Raw genomic sequence first — 18253 nt, forward strand, 5'->3', positions numbered from 1 at the left:
TGTGTTTGGGGATATCACTTCCTCTTCCTGTGACAGAAGTCATTATATTTAGGTGCCATCTGCCCCCCCAAATACACATACACACACACACACACACACACACATGCACACACACGCGCACACATGCACACACACGCGCACACATGCGCACACACGCGCACACATGCGCACACACACGCGCGCGCACACACGCGCGCACACACACACACACACACAGGCTGGATGCTGATCGAATCATCAGGACATGAATCAGCTCTGTTCTCTTCTTCTTCTCTCGTTTCTTCTCCGTTCATCTCTTCATCTGTTTTATTTCTCTCTCGAGTCTAAAAACAGATTCAGTCTCTGATTCAAACGTTTTAAATGTCTGCAGATTAATTTTAAGCCTCGCTGTCGTCGCTGCCGGCTGGTGGATGAGGAGAAACCCTCTGGTTCACAGCTTCAGTGCAGTTTATGGGATGCTAACACATGTTAGCGCCTCATCACAGAGGTGCTCGACCAGCAGCTGGAGGCCAGATGTGCCGCTCTCTGTGATTGGCTGCCTGCATGTGGCTGTTCAGCTCACGGTGATCTTTAAACACCAGCGGGGTAAAACTTCACCTCCATGAAGTTCTTCTCGTGGTGAAATGTAACTTTTATGCAAATACTGTACTTTACGTAATATTTCAGGTACTCCAGGTGTCTCTATTTCATGTACTTGAACACAGAGGGAAATATTGCAGTTTTCATGGCAGTTGACGGCTTTAGTTACTATACTGCAGTAACATAAAACACGATTCTGAAATGACACATTCTGCACGAGTACTTTTACTTTTGATGCTTTAAGTACATTTTGATGCTCATACTTTTGTACTTTAATTAACATTTTGAATGGAGGACTTTTTCTTTTATGAGAGTACTTCCACACTGTGGTATCAGTACTTCCACTGAAGTAAATAATCAGTATGAGTACTTCTTCCACACTGAGGTAGGTGCTGTTAGACGCAGAAAGGTGGGAACTGAACAGCAGAGGTGGAGAAGTCCTGACACATGCACACACACACACACACACACACACACACACACACACACACACACACACACACACACACACGCGCGCACGCACTCTCTCTCTCTCTCTCTCTCAGCAGCTCTTTAGCTCACTCGGCCACTGCAGAGACTCATTTAGTCTGACCAGGACGGACAGACGGACGGACGGACGGACGGACACACACACACACACACGCACACACACACACTATCATCAGTTGTCTGAGCCATCTGTGTGAACCTTCCCTGCCCACACCAGACTTCATTGGAAAAACAGCCATTTTAACATTAACCTACTAATTATTTTGAATCTGTTTCGTATAAATGTGACAAAAAGATATTTTTCTGACGATGACGGCCGGCTCTTTAATTCAGCGTGTACTGTATCTGCCCAGCAGCTTTAGCTTAGATATAAATGTCATCAGTTGGTTCACACCACTCGCTTCCACCCACCGGCACGGAGGACTGGCCATCTGGAGGATTGTTTTCGAGCTGCTGTGAGTCCAGAAACACTGAGACAAAAAGACTAGAAACTGTCCTGAACACATGACAGTCTGAGGACAGGTTGGACGGTCCTTTCTGAAAGGCCACGCTGACCCTGATGACCGAAACACTCCCTCTTTCTGTTAATCCATAAAGCAGGCGTTCATTTCCAGTCTGAACCTGAACAAAACTTTACTGACACAATCAAACATCAACCTCCAAGGCTGGTTCCACAAGCGCATCAGTGCCCATAGACCCCCATATCACAACGTCCAGTTCTGGAGCAGAAATGAACATGTTTACAGCCTGGAACCAAAAACACTTCGGCTTTCTAAAGTGGCATAACCTCGGGGTGGCATCACGGAGACTCGGCCATGTTTCACAGGCCATGGATGGAACAGAACGTAAAGCAGAAGCTGAATGACAACGAGCTGATTTCACAGCTCAGCTGCTGGTAAAAACACACACAAGTTAAACTGTGACGCGTTCAGTCCACACGCCAACATCAGCCTGTGCTTCCAGTGGGAGGTCCGCGTTACTGACGGGCTCGTTACGTAACGCGCTGACCTCAAAGACGACCACAAGCACAGGAAACCAGCTCAGAGTGACCACGGGACAGAGGAGGCGGCCGCAGGGTCAGGGGTTCGATCCCCGGCTCCACCTGTCCAAGTGTCCCCGAGCAAACACTGAACATCAAACTGCTGCCAGCACGCCAGTGGACAACGTCTCGAAACGTCCGTCTCTTTGACAAAACTGTCACATGAATGTGACGATAGGATGAAGATTTATTTCCCATTAAAGGTGCACAGTGACACGATGAACCTGAGCGAGTGCCGTCAGGTCTTCAGGATGTCGTTCAGACATGATGCGTTTGCAGCTGCACGTGTTGTGACGCAGGAAAACAGCTTATTTCAACAGTTAACTGTTTTCTCAGACAGAATCAGAGACATCGTGTTAAGAATGAACAGCCATGAGGAGAACATGAGCTCAGACAGACTGAATGAAGCTGCAGACTGGCTGTGTTCACCTGTGCCCACCTGTGCCCACCTGTGCTCACCTGTGCTCACCTCTGCTCACCTGAGCTCACCTGCGCCCACCTGTGCTCACCTGTGCTCACCTGTGCTCACCTGTGCCCACCTGTGCCCACCTATACTCACCTGTGCTCACCTATACTCACCTGTGCTCACCTTTGCTCACCTGTGCCCACCTGTGCTCACCTGTGCTCACCTCTGCCCACCTGTGCTCACCTGTGCTTACCTGTGCTCACCTCTGCCCACCTGTGCTCACCTGTGCTTACCTGTGCTTACCTGTGCTCACCTCTGCCCACCTGTGCTCACCTGTGCTTACCTGTGCCCACCTGTGCCCACCTGTGCTCACCTGCCTTCAGTTCATGAGCTGAAATCAAGCAGCACAGCAGTGAGTCTCTCTGTCTGTGACACTTAATTTACGTCCATCAGCTGATGAAACGCAGCTAATTCTCAGCTAAAACACCGGATTCTGTTAATGATGGCGATCGGGTGATCGAATCGTGATCGATCTGTCTGAACATGATGTGAACTGAATGCAGATCAGATTCCTGCAGCGGAAGATGATGGCAGCTGTGAGGAAGAACTTCAGGTGAGGTGCACCTGAGGTTCAGCAGCGTTCAGCAGCCTGCAGGCGTTCTGACACGTTACACAACGCTCTGGAAGAAGACCAGCGGCCGAGAAAACTGCATCCTAAAGGTCGACCTGAGCTGCAGCCACGTTTCTGTGGTCGAGCTGCAAATGTCACAAAGCTCAGAGCCTCTGGAGAACTTCAGGCAGCTTCTCAGCACAAAGAACAGGCTGCGTTTCAGGTCACCCGCCTCCTAATCTGAGCTCAACAAGCATCACATCAGCTGCTAACTGGAGAAAATTGAGAACAAGAGCTAAAAAACGGGTTCTTGTCTCTAAAATAATTCACTTCTTCAGAATAAATCGCCTGAGAAGTCATGAGGAAGATCTTAACGTCAGGGAAACTGGAAAATGACCCAGAAATCAAAGTGGAACCACAGAAAGACAAAGTGAAAGTGTGTGTGTAATCTGAACGCAGCACTTCTACACAAAGAGGTGCTTTCAAGGTCCTGACCAGACCAGAAGCCCCTCAGAGCTGAGACAAAAACCCTCACAGGACGAGTCCAGGACAGAAAGTCCTCGAGACACATCTCTGTCCTGTGCGGTCATAAAAACCCAGAGGACAGAGACAAGCCTGTGTCCAAAAACCCGGACCTGAGACAAGTTCTTCAACCAAATCTGAAGTCTGAAATCTGAGTCCAGACCAGAGACGAAGACCAGTCACATCTACAGGTCACGTGACAGATCATGTGACGACGCGTCCTCACCTTCCATCACGTAGACCAGAGAGCCCACGTCTCCCTCCTCGATGATGCAGGCGTCTTTCCCATAATCCACTGGGTACATGCAGTCCACGATCTCCTGGATCTGAGACAGCTCCAGGTTCTTCATGAAGTCATTGTCCAGGATGGCCTCCTTTATCATCTCCTTGGACCTGAGGGGAGGACACACACACGTCAGCTGACCGGCTCTGCAGGACAGACACTGAGGACGTCAAACAGGAGACGACAGGAAAGAACAGATTAAAGGAGAGGAGAAGAGTTCAGAGGGAGAAAATTCCTCTGAATGTTTCTCTGAATATTTCTCTGAATGTTTCTGTGAATATTTCTCTGAATGTTTCTGTGAATGCTTCAAAACATCTGGCTGTGAGAGGATGAACCCAACAACATGAAATGATGAAGAACGACTCGACATCATCATGGACGCAGTAAAGTCATGTAAACACACACACACACACACACACACACACACACACACACACACACACACACACACACACACACACACACACACACACACACACACACACACTCACACTCACACATTCATGGTTATTTCATGGTTCACCTGAGGGATGAAACAATGAGTCTGTGTGTGTGTGTGTGTGTGTGTGTGTGTGTGTGTGTGGTTTATCAATGTCCGATCTCTCCTGAATGAGCACTAAACGAACGCCACCTGCTCTCAGTCCAGATCTGCAGCAGGAAACATCCTGTGAGCCTCTGAAGATGCTTCTGATGCTGAGGAAGGAGGAGGAGGAGGAGGAGGAGGAGGAGGAGGAGGAGGAGGAGGAGGAGGAGGAGGAGGAGGAGTTTGTTCCTCATCATCAATAACAGTCTGATCAATAACTGTAACATTTACTGACATTTGTCTCTGCAGGCGTCATCGTCCGTCTTCATTTCTACATTAATGTGAGTTTGACCAACAGCAGACAGTGAACTAACCACAGACGCTCGTCTGTCCTGCTCTTATTACAGACAGTGAACTAACCACAGAAGTCTCATTAGATCTCAGCTGATCTTCGTCCACGTGGACATAAATTGGACACACGTCCTCGTCAGCTGCTCTCACATATGAACTTTTCTATCTTCTATCGGAGCTGAGGAAGAAGAAGAGGAGCAGCTTCTTCCTCGTTCAAACATGGACAAATGAAAAGCAGCTGAGCCGCCATCATGAAGTCCAACAGTGTGTGAGTCAGACATGGTCGAGTCCCAAAGACACTCTACAGAGACAGACAGAGAGAGGACATTACAGCAGAGCCAACGTTTTCCTTCCTGTCAACTCAAAGAAAAGACATGGACTGAAGACAGGACTGAAAAGGGACAAACAGAGGAAGGAAAGACGCAGAGACAAAAGCAAACAGTGGCAGCTGTCGACCGGATCACGTTCTGCTGAGGAGCCTCAGACGGTTCAGCAGATCTGGAAACAGTTCCAGTTCAGGCCGTCCAAATCCTACAAGCACCTGTTTCCACTTGGTTACTGAAGATCCAATCAGGACCAAAACCCAGACACCAGCTGACCAATCAGGACGTTTCTAGCCCTGAAGGTTGGAGCTCCGCGGGTGGATGTTTGCTCCATCACACAGTCCACACCCAAACATCTCAACAGCTGCCAGGTGGATCACATTTACCTCCCCAGATCAGCAGATCCTGGATCAGTAGCTCCACGTCTGTGCACCTGATCATGTCCTCGGCTGCACCGCAGGACGTCCTCCATGAAAGAGGTCTTCTGGTTTCTGTGCTGCAGATGGTAAAATGACCAGCAGAGGACAGCTGCGTCTTCATCACAGCAGGCTCGTGGGCACTGCTGATTGGTAGAAAGAGCCTCTCTGCAGCTTCGCCTCAGGTGAGTCTCTCCTGTCTGAGACTTTAAAACTCAAATGAAACTCACAGGTGAAATATTAGTTTAGCAGGAAGTTTTCTGAGTGACATGGCGGACATGTCTCTCAGAGGCCGTAAAGTGATGTGAGACATGCTGTCTTATAAGAGCTAACTCCTGAGTAACGAGGGACAAGAGACACCTGAGGGTGTCCCTGAGAACAGACACGGCTGTCGATGAGACGAAGGCCCAGTGGATCCACGAAGGCTGGATTTTATTTTGGTGAATCTGCAGAGGAAGAAATACTTCAGCCCAGTTCAATACCTGCACGTAGACGGACGGAGGAGGACGCTGCACCGAAGACATGATGTGACCAGAAGAAAGGGGGTGATGACGTGAGCGGAAAGACTCTCAGGACAGGTAGAGACACTCTCAGGACAGGTAGAGACACTCTCAGGACAGGTAGAGACAGCAGTGTTTGGAATGGACCGTCACCGCCTCACTACAGGTAAACATGTTCAAGTCAAACCACAACGAGCACAAAATCCTCATTGGACACACGAGTGATTCCCGGCGGCCTATTGGCAATGATTCTGAATTTAGGATTATTTTTCCTCCAGTCTGCGGACCGAACGCTGCGTCCACGTTTCTGCTCTCATCGAACACGTCAGACAGCTCAGACTGACGTAAATCGATCGATTGAAACCACGTGAAGGTCCAATCAGAGCAGCAGACAAACAGACTCAGCGCTGACGTCTCTCAGCGACCCGCAGATGGACAACACTCGGACAAAAACGGTGTGAAATGTCCACAAAGGTCCAGAGGGTCCACTGCAGTGAAGACATTTAGTCCAGAAGATGAAGCGAATCCACAGAAACATGTTTTCTCCTTCACATCAGCAGGAGACCAGCTCGTCTTCGGCTCGTCTTCGGCTCGTCTTCGGCTCGTCTTCAGCTCGTCTTCGGCTCGTCTTCAGCTCGTCTTCGGCTCGTCTTCGGCTCGTCTTCCGCTCGTCTTCAGCTCGTCTTCAGCTTGTCTTCGGCTCCTCTTCGACTCATCTTCGGCTCGTCTTCAGCTCCTCTTCATCTCGTCTTCGGCTCCTCTTCGGCTCGTCTTCAGCTCGTCTTCAGCTCCTCTTCTCCGCTTTCCACCATTACAACTTCCACAAGCTAACAGGCAGCCATCTTGTCTCCACGTCCTCTTCCTGTCTCAGGTTCAAATGAAACTTCTCTGACCAATCACGAGCTGCCATACGAAGCCTAGCAACCAGAGCGGCCAATGACAGGCTGAGTGGAACAGAAGGCCCTCCATCTCTTCTTCTGAGCAGAATAGTTGATTGACATTTCAAATAGCCAATGAGATTCTGAGCCCCTCAAGCGTTTTTTTTTTTTTTTCTGACTCCTCAGATCAAAGCGCTGGTGCTAACAGGGACGTTACACACCGTCTGAAGCAGGTTTTTACCTCGACAAGGTGTTTTAGGCTGGTTTTACCGGACAGGTAAAGGGTTCAAATTCTTACTGTAGCTGCCACGGGGGGGTGGGGGGGGGCATGAGTGAGACCCTCACTCATGGGGCTGCAGATATCATGACGGAAGTTTGAGGATGGAGCCTGACAGACAGGACCTCTTCCCTTTCAAAATAAGAGTCTTCTCTCAGCAGCAGATCTGTGACAGCTGAGTCTCAGCTGATCATTAACTCGTCTGCAGTGACGAGCTGAAAGCGCTCATGAAGCCGAGCTGCAGACAGCAGGAGAGCCGGTGGGCGTTCACAGCCTACACACACTTTACTGTAATACTTTTATGTTTTAAAATACACACACACACACACACACACACACACACACACACACACACAGAGGCAAGCTGCAGGATGCTGACAGTCAGAGGTGGTGGGATGGTAAATGAAACCCTGTCAGCCGCTGTGTGTGTGTGTGTGTGTGTGTGTGTGTGTGTGCGCGCGCGTGCATGTGTGCGTGTGTGCGTGTGTGCGTGTGTGTGTGTGTGTGTGTGTGCGCGCGCGCATGTGTGCGTGTGTGCGTGTGTGTGTGTGTGTGGGCGGCCACATGGATTAGAAACCAACACAGCGGCTGTTACTGCTGCCATGGACAGACAGAACACACATTATATTACAGTGAGCTGTGGGAAACGATGCTGAGGGCGAGTTCATGTCAGGCAGCGTTCACGTCTTCACCTCCATGAAATTCAGGAGTGAGTCTGACTGGAAGAACAAATGTCAGCACATACGGAGACATAAATAAGTCCACATGTGTCAACTACTGGAAGACACATCATCACTGTGGACAAAATGAAAAGAGGCGTGACTGCAGCAAACGAACAGTAAACGTAGAAACATCATCACACGTCAGTAAAAAACTACAGACACAGACGTTTTAGCTGTCCTCGGTTAGCATCTGCTAGCACCGCTGGACTCAGGATGTGGACTTAAACCTGAGGAGCGCTCTGGTGATCTGATGGGCTGGAGGACAGAGCCGCTGTAGACCTCTTCCTCCAGAAGAAGACACTGTTCTGGTCAGACCGTCCAGGTCCACTGAAGCCAGGACAAAGTGAAGCAGAGCAGCTGGAGCACCTGCTCCACAGGTACACACTGCACAGGTCCATCACAGTTCACCTGTGTGTCCGTCACTGAGTGAGTCACAGAGGCTGGACTCTGAAGTCCAGGTTCAGTCCCGCAAACATGTCTCTGCCTGCCTGGTTTCCACTGGACATCAAACTGGACATCAAACGCCTCACATGTCAAAATATGTCACCTTTTACACACCTGCGTGTAGTTCTATGTGTGTACTTCTGTGTGTAGTCATGTGTGTAGTTGTGTGTGTGCAGTGGGGCGTCTTTAAACTGATGTTCAGACTTGTCCTACAGCAGCCGTCCGTCCCTGCATGTCATCTGCGCTGTCACACACACATGTTCACATTGGTGTGTGTGTAAATGAAGATGTGTGACAGCAGCAGCTGGCGGCCATTTTTCCTGCAGCAGAGACGACCTGCAGCTGCTGATCACATCAGGAAACTGAAGTCCAAAACCTGGACTCTGCGTCTCTGAGACACGTCTGCATGTCAGCACTTCACGTGTCTGCGCTGAAGACAGAAACCAAGGGGGGACCTTTCTTCAGCTGTGGACATTACAGATCAGACATGGACACAGAGGACCGTGTCCAACAAGAAAGAACACCAAAGACAACTTGAGAAGAAGGACCATGTCTCCAGCAAGTCAAGATCAACACTGACTGAAAGTGAAACTGTTTCATTAACCTTCGCTGATAAAGGTGGAAAAGTACTTTAGAAAAAAGTGATTTCTTCCACTTACTTCAAAAACAGGAGCTGAACCAAAACCAAGAAGCACCCTGCAAACCCTCCTCGTCAGTCTCTGCAGCAGGTCAAACGTCTCCATGACAACAGCCTGGTGGACATCCACGAGCAGCTCTGCTGCTTCTCTAAACACAGCAGAGTTTAACCAGCAACCACAGAAGAAGAACAGACGACTTCCTCGAGAGACTTTCAGACAGAACGACACCAACGGCTCCTTCATTTAAAGGCACCAAATGACAAAATGTTCCTGTCCTGTCTCCTACAACAGGAAACGCATCAGTGCTGCAGGCAGAAACTTAGTGCCATCATGCAGTTTCATAGAAGCGTTACTGATCATCACGTCAACCATGTCGCAGCAAAATACTGTGAAACCTTCTTACACTGGTTTATACAACACGAGCAGGCCGGCAGTGATCATCGGCTGGTCCGCCTCTGCCAACGAGTCAGAAAGTCCTGAACTCATAGTTCACCTGTTCTGCAGAATCAGACTGTGCTCCAGCTCCGCCCTCTCTACCTGTGGACCCTCATCAAAGCTCTCAGCTCAGGCTGGTTCTTCCCTGAAGCTGCTCACTGGACAGACTCCAGGAGGAAGCTCCGGAGAATCACTGAGCTCATCCATCAGACACAAGAGGCGTCACTTGGCTTCATTTTCTTTGACCGACTGTCGTATTGACCTGCCACTGCCCACTGATGAGCTGGTGTGTTATCCTACATACCTCTGCCACTGGAGCACTGCTGCCTGAATGCTAACTAAATGTTAGCATGCTAACTAAATGTTAGCATTGTAACATGCTAATATTGAGACATGCTAACATTTAGCGTGACAGAGAAGGATCTGATAAATGTTTCCATAATTTGATACGAACGTCTCGGACTTGACGTGTTGTGGTGGAGACAGATATGCATCTCGGAATGTGGACAAATAAAACCAGGACAATGTGAGTGGACAGACAGCGGGGGACCTTCAGCATACACAGAGAGGACTTACTGAGGGCTCTTGGGGTAGAAGGGCAGGGTGACGTGGCTGAGGTCGGTGATGTTGCAGGCGGTGGGCTCGGCCGAGATGGCCTGCCGTTTGCTGCGGTGCTGGTCCGGCTGCAGGACGAGGCTTTGCTGCTGGGCCTGGACCTGCTGGGCGGTGGCTGGACGGAGCACAGACCGGTACTTGTCCAGCTCATTCTGCAGCCGCTGGATCAGCTCATCCTTCTGATCCAGCTCCAACTCCAGCTCGTCGATCAGGGTGTCGCGCTGCCGCAGCTCCTCGATCTTCTCCTGCAGGGCGTACTGCAGGTCCCTCAGGGTGCCCATTGGTTCTCTGGGGGGGGGTCCCAAGGAGCTCTCAGGGCTCCTCTGGAGTGTTCTGGGTTCTCTGTGGCCCTCAGATTTCCTCTGAATTTTGATGGTCTGTCCACAGATATTCTTAGGGACCGGGTTCCTCAGGACTCCTTCAGGTTTGTATGTGGCACCTTGATGTCTTCAGAGTCTTGGTGATTTCGAGCATGTGCAGAGGTATGTCCTGTTCTCAGGGTCCTCTAGGTCTCTCCAGGACTCCTATGGAGGGCTTCGAGGTCCCCTTAAGATCTGAAGCAATCCTCAGAGAATCCTCATAATGTACCTTTGAGCAATGGGTCATCAGGGAACTTAAGAATTGTCTCCTGGTTTCCTCCAAATAGTCCACAAGATGTCCTTGGGGTCTTAAGGGTCCATCTTGATTTCTCAGAGTGATTCTTCAGGGTCCGTCCAGGATCTGTTGCATCCCCAGAGTTTCCCCAAAAGGTTCCTTGGAGTGTCGTCCTGGCTGTCTCCAGGATCTGTTGGATGTATAAAAGTCCTCAGAGCTTCTCAAAGAGTTTTTAAAGTCTTTAGAGTTTTTATGCTGTTATCTGGGGTACTGCAGGTTCTCCAGGTTCTCAGCAGTCCCCTACATTTTCTCTGGGTCTTGAACGCTCCCCGAGAGTTTCTCAGAGGGGTTCTTCTTCCTCTAGATTTAAAGCATTCCTCAGCACTTCTGAACTAGTTTTAGGGGCCTTGGAGTCTTCTGGGTCTTGTTTATGACATGATGGGGGTTTCATTGGGCTGTTCTTCTAAATTCTAGTGTTCACAGGGTTTTTAATGGTTTTCAAGGCTCACCAAGGTGTGTCCTCCTGCCGTCCTCAGGGTCCCTCAGGATTTTAGATGATAAAGAAAACAACTCAAACTGGAGAACAAGAGGAAACACCTGCTGCTCAGGAGGGATCTTTCTTTTAAATTAAATTAAGATTTGGGAAAAAGGTGAATAATAAAGTGGAAAATGAGGGAATCTTTCAACACTTCCAGGACTTCCTCTCCTCCAGGAAGCACGCTTACAGCAGATGCATCATGATGAAGAACAACAAACAAACTACAGGAAGCAAAGTGAGTAAAACAGTTGAAAAAAGTTGAAAGTGAATCCTGATGGATTAAACTTCGATCCAATAAAACAAGACTGTAAAATAACAGAAAATATTCCAGGTTCAAACTCCTCAAAACGCTTCCGGGCAGAAGAGAAAGATCAGTTTTCTGTGGGACGGATTTATTCTTCAGGAGGATCCAGATGAGAGATCACGATGAGCATCTTCTGGTCTGAAGCTCTCAGACAGGTGGAGGTGAGGAGGAGAAGAGATGATGGACGGAGAACCAAAAAACCAGGAAACACAGAAGAGAAGAAAAATCAGGACTAAAGAGCCGCAAGATCCGAAAGAATCGAATCTGTCCGCTCACTTCGGGTTTGATCCCCGAGGCGGAGAGCAGGAGCACAGAGCGCGTGAGAAGAGGAAACGTTCCGTTTCAAACGAAGGAAATGAAAGATGAAGCGGCTCACGTGTGAGTTCAGGTGGGAGCGGAGTCCGCCGCGAGGGAAGCAGGAGACAGACGGCAGAAAACACAGCTGCAGATCCGGAGGAGATGAAGTCAGAGATCGGGAGTCCGGAGAGGATGTGGAGCTGCAGGTCTGCTCCGACTCAATCACCTCATTACTTTAATTAGTTTAACGCGGAGCAGCACGAGCTTCAGCGGCAGAGAGACACCGGGAGAGGAGCGCGAGTCTGCGGCGAAAAGTTGGTCTGCCTCAACTCCTCCTCCGCCTCCTCCCCCCCCCCCCCCCCCCCCGCCTCCGCCTCCTCCTCCTCCTCCTCCTCCTCCTCATCATCATCTCTCCACGCTGCTCTTCATCAGAATTTTCATTTGATTTGATTTAAAGTTTATCAACACAACAAAGAAGCTCTTTCATTTCCTTTTCTGTCATTTTCACTCTTTGTTCTGTCTCTTTTCACACGTTTCCTTCAGCACATAAACATGAAGTGCTGGTGTCTGCATGTGTGTCAGAGCCCCCCCCCCTCTTGTGCTAATGAATGTGAGCTGTTGCCTTCAGGTGCTCATCATGAACGGGAAACAACATCATCAACTAACGCAGGAAGCAACACTGAAATATGAGAAAGATTTGACGTTTGCACAGAAAAACCTGCCGTTAACCATCAAAATCAGCTTTGAATGACATGAAAACACAAACCTCATTCATTTTCACTCATGTGCATTAAATCCTCCCGCCTGCTGACAGAGAGACGACCAGGAGCCACTTTCCTGCTGAAATCATCATTTTCTAATTTCACGTTGATGCATCTCATCAGTCATGGGCTCACAGGTCATGGGTCACATGGGCTGAAGCTGTGTGAACGTTACTCTCTGCTGGATCACCACCTGCTCTCTGTTTGCCATCATCTGATCCAGCACATTGTTTTTTATATTGTCTGATATTCAGGAACATGCATCATAGACACTGAACACAATATTAACTGAAACGATGGACGTCTGAAAGCATCAGATCAGGTCCTTCACTGCGTGTGTGTGTAGCTTCAGTAGCTTCAGTGTGTGTGTGTGTGTGTGCGTGTGTGTGCGTGTGTGTGCGTGTGTGTGTGTGTGAGATAAAACCCATCTGAGCAGGAAGCCAGAAACGTAGTTTTGTTTCTTCGGCCTGTTTTTGAACGCGTGGCTGCAGGACTGAGCGCCGTCGTGTCCGTCTGCTGAAACAGTCGATGTCTGTTGATTCTCTGAGATGATAAAAAAGATAAATGATCTTCAAAGACCAAGACAACAAAAAGAGACACGAACAGCAGCGCAAAGCCTTCAGTGTCTCAGAGGACGCTGTGTGACGTCTGACATGTCCTCGAGTGATGTCACTCGAGTCAGCGTCGGCTGAAACTGCCGCAGACGCGAGCGGAGCAGACCGGCTGCGTCAGGCTACGTCAGCGGCTCGTATTCAGACAGGTCACTGTCCCTGTTGGACACCTTGAGCAGCTTCTTCTGTGGTCATTCACTCGGGGACCTCCTGGGGGGCCTTGACCCTCAGGTTGGGTAACCACAGCACTTTCATTCGTTCATGGCCTGCAGAGCTGAGCTGACAAACGGGAAGTCAACCAGAGGACATGTCTGTGTGCTGCTGTCCTCTGCTGGCTGCTTGCTGTCATTGCAGCTCAGTGAGGAAGAGGAGCTGACTGCAGACTCCTCATTCAGCCGGTGAAAATGTAAATGAAGCATGATGATGTGTTTGTTTACAACATGGACCTTCAGCGCCTCCTAGAGGCTCTTTGGAGACATGTGACGCATGAAAGCGGGCGTCCTGTCTGAGTGTTGGAGTAATTTGAGTCATTTCCAGTCTGGAAGGAGTTCAACACAGAAAATGAGCTCAACTGAACCTCGACCAGAAATATTTTAACATACGTGATATCAAGACACTCAGAGGTCTCAGGTGCGTCACCTCACCTGTGTGTCTTGGAGATCCTCCGCCGCTCCACTGCCTCCTCCTCCTCCTCCGTCTCCTCTTCCTCCTCCTCCTCCTCCTCCTCCATGTCCTCTTCCTCCTCCTCCTCCTCCTCCTCCTCCTCCTCCGTGTCCTCTTCCTCCTCCTCCTCCTCCTCCGTGTCCTCTTCCTCCTCCTCCTCCTCCTCCTCCGCGCTGAGTGTCAGACTCAGAGAAAAGTTTCTGAAGACAAACTTAAAGACGTTTAATGAGAATTCAATGAGATCCAACGTGACATTTGTCCAAAAGACACAAACGGACAACTTATGATGAATGTGGACGCCTGAGTCTTCATCTGTAAGAGAGAGAGGTGTGTGTGTGTGTGTGTGTGTGTGTGTGTGTGTGTGTGTGTGTGTGTGTGTGTGTGTGTGTGTGTGTGTGTGTGTGTGTGAGAACATGATTGGACTGCAGACTCAGCAGCTGATCAGTGTTTGAGACAGACATGAGACCAAACAAATGGACAGAGGACAGCGGCTCGTCCTCTCTGCTGTGGAAGGATCTGATGCTGATGCTGAGGTGCATTGTGGGTAATGTTGGTGCAGGATTTGGGGGAGAAAAAAGATAATTTGTGTTCTGCTGTGAAGACGTTGACACTTTTAGTGTGAAACTTGTCTGTCTGTGGTGGACTCTGTGGACTCTGTCTGTGGACTCTGTCTGTGGACTCTGTGGACTCCGTCTGTGGACTCCGTGGACTGGGTCTGTGGACTCTGTGGACTCCACCTGTGGACTCTGTCTGTGGACTCTGTGGACTCTGTCTGTGGACTCTGTCTGTGGACTCTGTCCGTGGACTCTGTGGACTCCGTCTGTGGACTCTGTGGACTCCGTGGACTCTGCCTGTGGACTCTGCGGACTCCGTCTGTGGACTCTGTGGACTCCGCCTGTGGACTCCGTCTGTGGACTCTGTGGACTCTGTCTGTGGACTCTGTCTGTGGACTCCACCTGTGGACTCTGTCTGTGGACTCTGTGGACTCTGTGGACTCTGTGGACTCTGTGGACTCCGTCTGTGGACTCCACCTGTGGACTCTGTCTGTGGACTCTGTGGACTCTGTGGACTCTGTGGACTCCGTCTGTGGACTCCACCTGTGGACTCTGTCTGTGGACTCTGTGGACTCTGTGGACTCTGTGGACTCCGTCTGTGGACTCTGTCTGTGGACTCCGTCTGTGGACTCTGTCTGTGGACTCTGTCTGTGGACTCCATCTGTGGACTCTGTGGACTCTGTCTGTGGACTCTGTGGACTCCGCCTGTGGACTCTATCTGTGAACTCTGTGGACTCCGCCTGTGGACTCTGTCTGTGGACTCTGTGGACCCTGTCTGTGGACTCTGTGGACTCCACCTGTGGACTCTGTCTGTGGACTCTGTGGACTCCGTCTGTGGACTCTGTCTGTGGACTCTGTGGACTCTGTCTGTGGACTCTGACTGTGGACTCTGTGGACTCTGTCTGTGGACTCTGTGGACTCCGCCTGTGGACTCTGTCTGTGGACTCTGTGGACTCTGTCTGTGGACTCTGTCTGTGGACTCTGTGGACTCCGCCTGTGGACTCTGTCTGTGGACTCTGTGGACTCTGTCTGTGGACTCTGTGGACTCTGCCTGTGGACTCTGTCTGTGGACTCTGCGGACTCCGTCTGTGGACTCTGTGGACTCCGCCTGTGGACTCCGTCTGTGGACTCTGTGGACTCTGTCTGTGGACTCTGTCTGTGGACTCTGTGGACTCCGTCTGTGGACTCCACCTGTGGACTCTGTCTGTGGACTCTGTGGACTCTGTGGACTCCGTTTGTGGACTCCGTCTGTGGACTCTGTGGACTCTGTCTGTGGACTCTGTCTGTGGACTCTGTCTGTGGACTCTGTGGACTCCGTCTGTGGACTCCACCTGTGGACTCCACCTGTGGACTCCACCTGTGGACTCTGTCTGTGGACTCTGTGGACTCTGTGGACTCTGTGGACTCCGTCTGTGGACTCTGTCTGTGGACTCCGTCTGTGGACTCTGTCTGTGGACTCTGTCTGTGGACTCCGTCTGTGGACTCTGTGGACTCTGTCTGTGGACTCTGTGGACTCCGCCTGTGGACTCTATCTGTGAACTCTGTGGACTCCGCCTGTGGACTCTGTCTGTGGACTCTGTGGACCCTGTCTGTGGACTCTGTGGACTCCGCCTGTGGACTCTGTCTGTGGACTCTGTGGACTCCGTCTGTGGACTCTGTCTGTGGACTCTGTGGACTCTGTCTGTGGACTCTGACTGTGGACTCTGTGGACTCTGTCTGTGGACTCTGTGGACTCCGCCTGTGGACTCTGTCTGTGGACTCTGTGGACTCTGTCTGTGGACTCTGTGGACTCCGCCTGTGGACTCTGTCTGTGGACTCTGTGGACTCTGTCTGTGGACTCTGTGGACTCTGCCTGTGGACTCTGTCTGTGGACTCTGTCTGTGGACTCTGTGGACTCTGTCTGTGGACTCTGTCTGTGGACTCTGTGGACTCCACCTGTGGACTCTGTCTGTGGACTCTGTGGACTCTGTCTGTGGACTCTGTGGACTCTGTCTGTGGACTCTGTCTGTGGACTCTGTCTGTGGACTCTGTCTGTGGACTCTGTGGACTCCGCCTGTGGACTCTGTCTGTGGACTCTGTGGACTCCGCCTGTGGACTCTGTCTGTGGACTCTGTCTGTGGACTCTGTCTGTGGACAGTGTCTGTGGACTCTGTGGACTCCGCCTGTGGACTCTGTCTGTGGACTCTGTGGACTCTGTCTGTGGACTCTGTGGACTCTGCCTGTGGACTCTGTCTGTGGACTCTGTCTGTGGACTCTGTGGACTCTGTCTGTGGACTCTGTCTGTGGACTCTGTCTGTGGACTCTGTGGACTCCACCTGTGGACTCTGTCTGTGGACTCTGTGGACTCTGTGGACTCTGTCTGTGGACTCTGTGGACTCCGCCTGTGGACTCTGTCTGTGGACTCTGTGGACTCTGTCTGTGGACTCTGTCTGTGGACTCTGTCCTGAAGGTCTGCTCAGCTGAAGAGAACGTCAAGCAGAACGTGACAAGAACACAGCTGACACACGACAGGAGACGCTGTGTATATGTGTGTCTCCTCAGCTGCTGGATGATTGACAGCTGGATGTTTGTGTCCATCACACGAACATGTCTGCTCACACTGAAGGTGTCATTAAACCATTAGAATCAGAAACTGATGCAGCGTGAAGAAATGAAGCAGATCTCTACAGTAAAGATGTCAGTGAGTCGATGAACGTTAAACTCTGAAACTAACATCACGTCACGTCACTGCGGCAGCAAACAGCGGCGGCTGCGCTCAGCTGTTCTGCTGCTGAAGCTCTGGATCTGGTTATTGATCCACCGGCTGCGTGAAGCATCTGCAGCATCTGCAGCATCTGCAGCAGCCAGAGAGAGAGAGCTAGCTTCACGAGCTCCACGAGCTCCACGAGCTCACGTAACACCGCATCACGGCTGAGTTCGAACGCAGCTCTCTGGAGAATTCAATGCAAATGAAATGCATGCTGGGAAGTGTGCTAATAAGCTCGCTATGTGACGACTGAAGCGAGCTGAGACACCTGAACGTCACACAGAGTCATGTGACCCAGTGCAGGAAAACCAGTAACTCAGTGGAGCCGTAAACGCATCATTTAAGGCAGATTTTATTGTATTTAACTTTATTTAACAAGACGACGTCGACAGAAGAAAGTGGCAAAGTTAACAGCTGCCATGCTTTCCCCGTGCGTGTGTGTGTGTGTGTGTGTGTGTGTGTTCTGAGGTGAAGAGACCTTTGGAGAGCACTCTGTCGGTCAAAGGCCTCCTGCAACACGCACGCGCGCGCGCACACACACACACACACACACACGTATAGTCCTGCTGGTTTGGTGTGTGTTATATTTGTGTATATGCGTGTGTGCGTGTGTGTGTGTGTGTGTGTGTGTGTGTGTGTGTGTGTGTGTGTGTGTCCACAGATAGCAGCAGGTTAAACATTAACACCGGCCAGCTCGTAAAGCTAACACCAAGACAGTGAACCTTTGGAGTTTGATATGATGTGATCACACACACACACACACACACACACACACACACACTGAGGCCCCTGATGACACGTGAACACACACACAGTGACACACACACACTCAGCCTTCAGAATGACACAGCTCTGATCGGAGGGAGGTGATCTCTGAAATTGCTCAGGTGAGTTTTTCTGTTTTCCATCGAAAGAAACAAAATTTTCTGGATTTTAATTTTATTTAAAGCAAAAAAAGAGCGAGGATGTCGAGTGAGTGTCGTTCAGCCACTCTTCTTCGCTGGTGTGTGATGAACAGAAGCCGTCAGAGAGGCTGAACGTGGTTAACTGAACAAACAGGCCGAGCAGGAATAACATGTTATAACAGAGAGAGAGAGAGAGAGAGAGAGAGAGAGAGAGAGAGAGAGAGTGAGTG

At 50.4% G+C, this 18253-nt stretch overlaps 1 protein-coding gene across 3 annotated transcripts in view; it reads right to left on the minus strand.

The window, feature by feature from the left end:
* Positions 1 to 10563, minus strand: part of LOC139349284 (cGMP-dependent protein kinase 1-like) — a 40010-nt gene extending 29447 nt beyond the window's left edge. For all 3 annotated transcript variants that reach the window (XM_070989906.1, XM_070989905.1, XM_070989904.1), the window contains exons 1-2: positions 10012 to 10563; positions 3872 to 4038 (exon numbers count right to left, since the gene is read on the minus strand). In XM_070989906.1, coding sequence (XP_070846007.1) covers positions 3872 to 4038; positions 10012 to 10331 — 487 coding nt within the window. In that variant the 5' untranslated portion in view covers positions 10332 to 10563. The remainder of the gene's footprint in view (positions 1 to 3871; positions 4039 to 10011) is intronic.
* Between the last annotated feature and the right edge of the window lie 7690 nt (positions 10564 to 18253).

Source organism: Chaetodon trifascialis, chromosome 21 (genome assembly GCF_039877785.1).
Source record: "Chaetodon trifascialis isolate fChaTrf1 chromosome 21, fChaTrf1.hap1, whole genome shotgun sequence".
NCBI lineage: Eukaryota > Metazoa > Chordata > Actinopteri > Chaetodontiformes > Chaetodontidae > Chaetodon > Chaetodon trifascialis.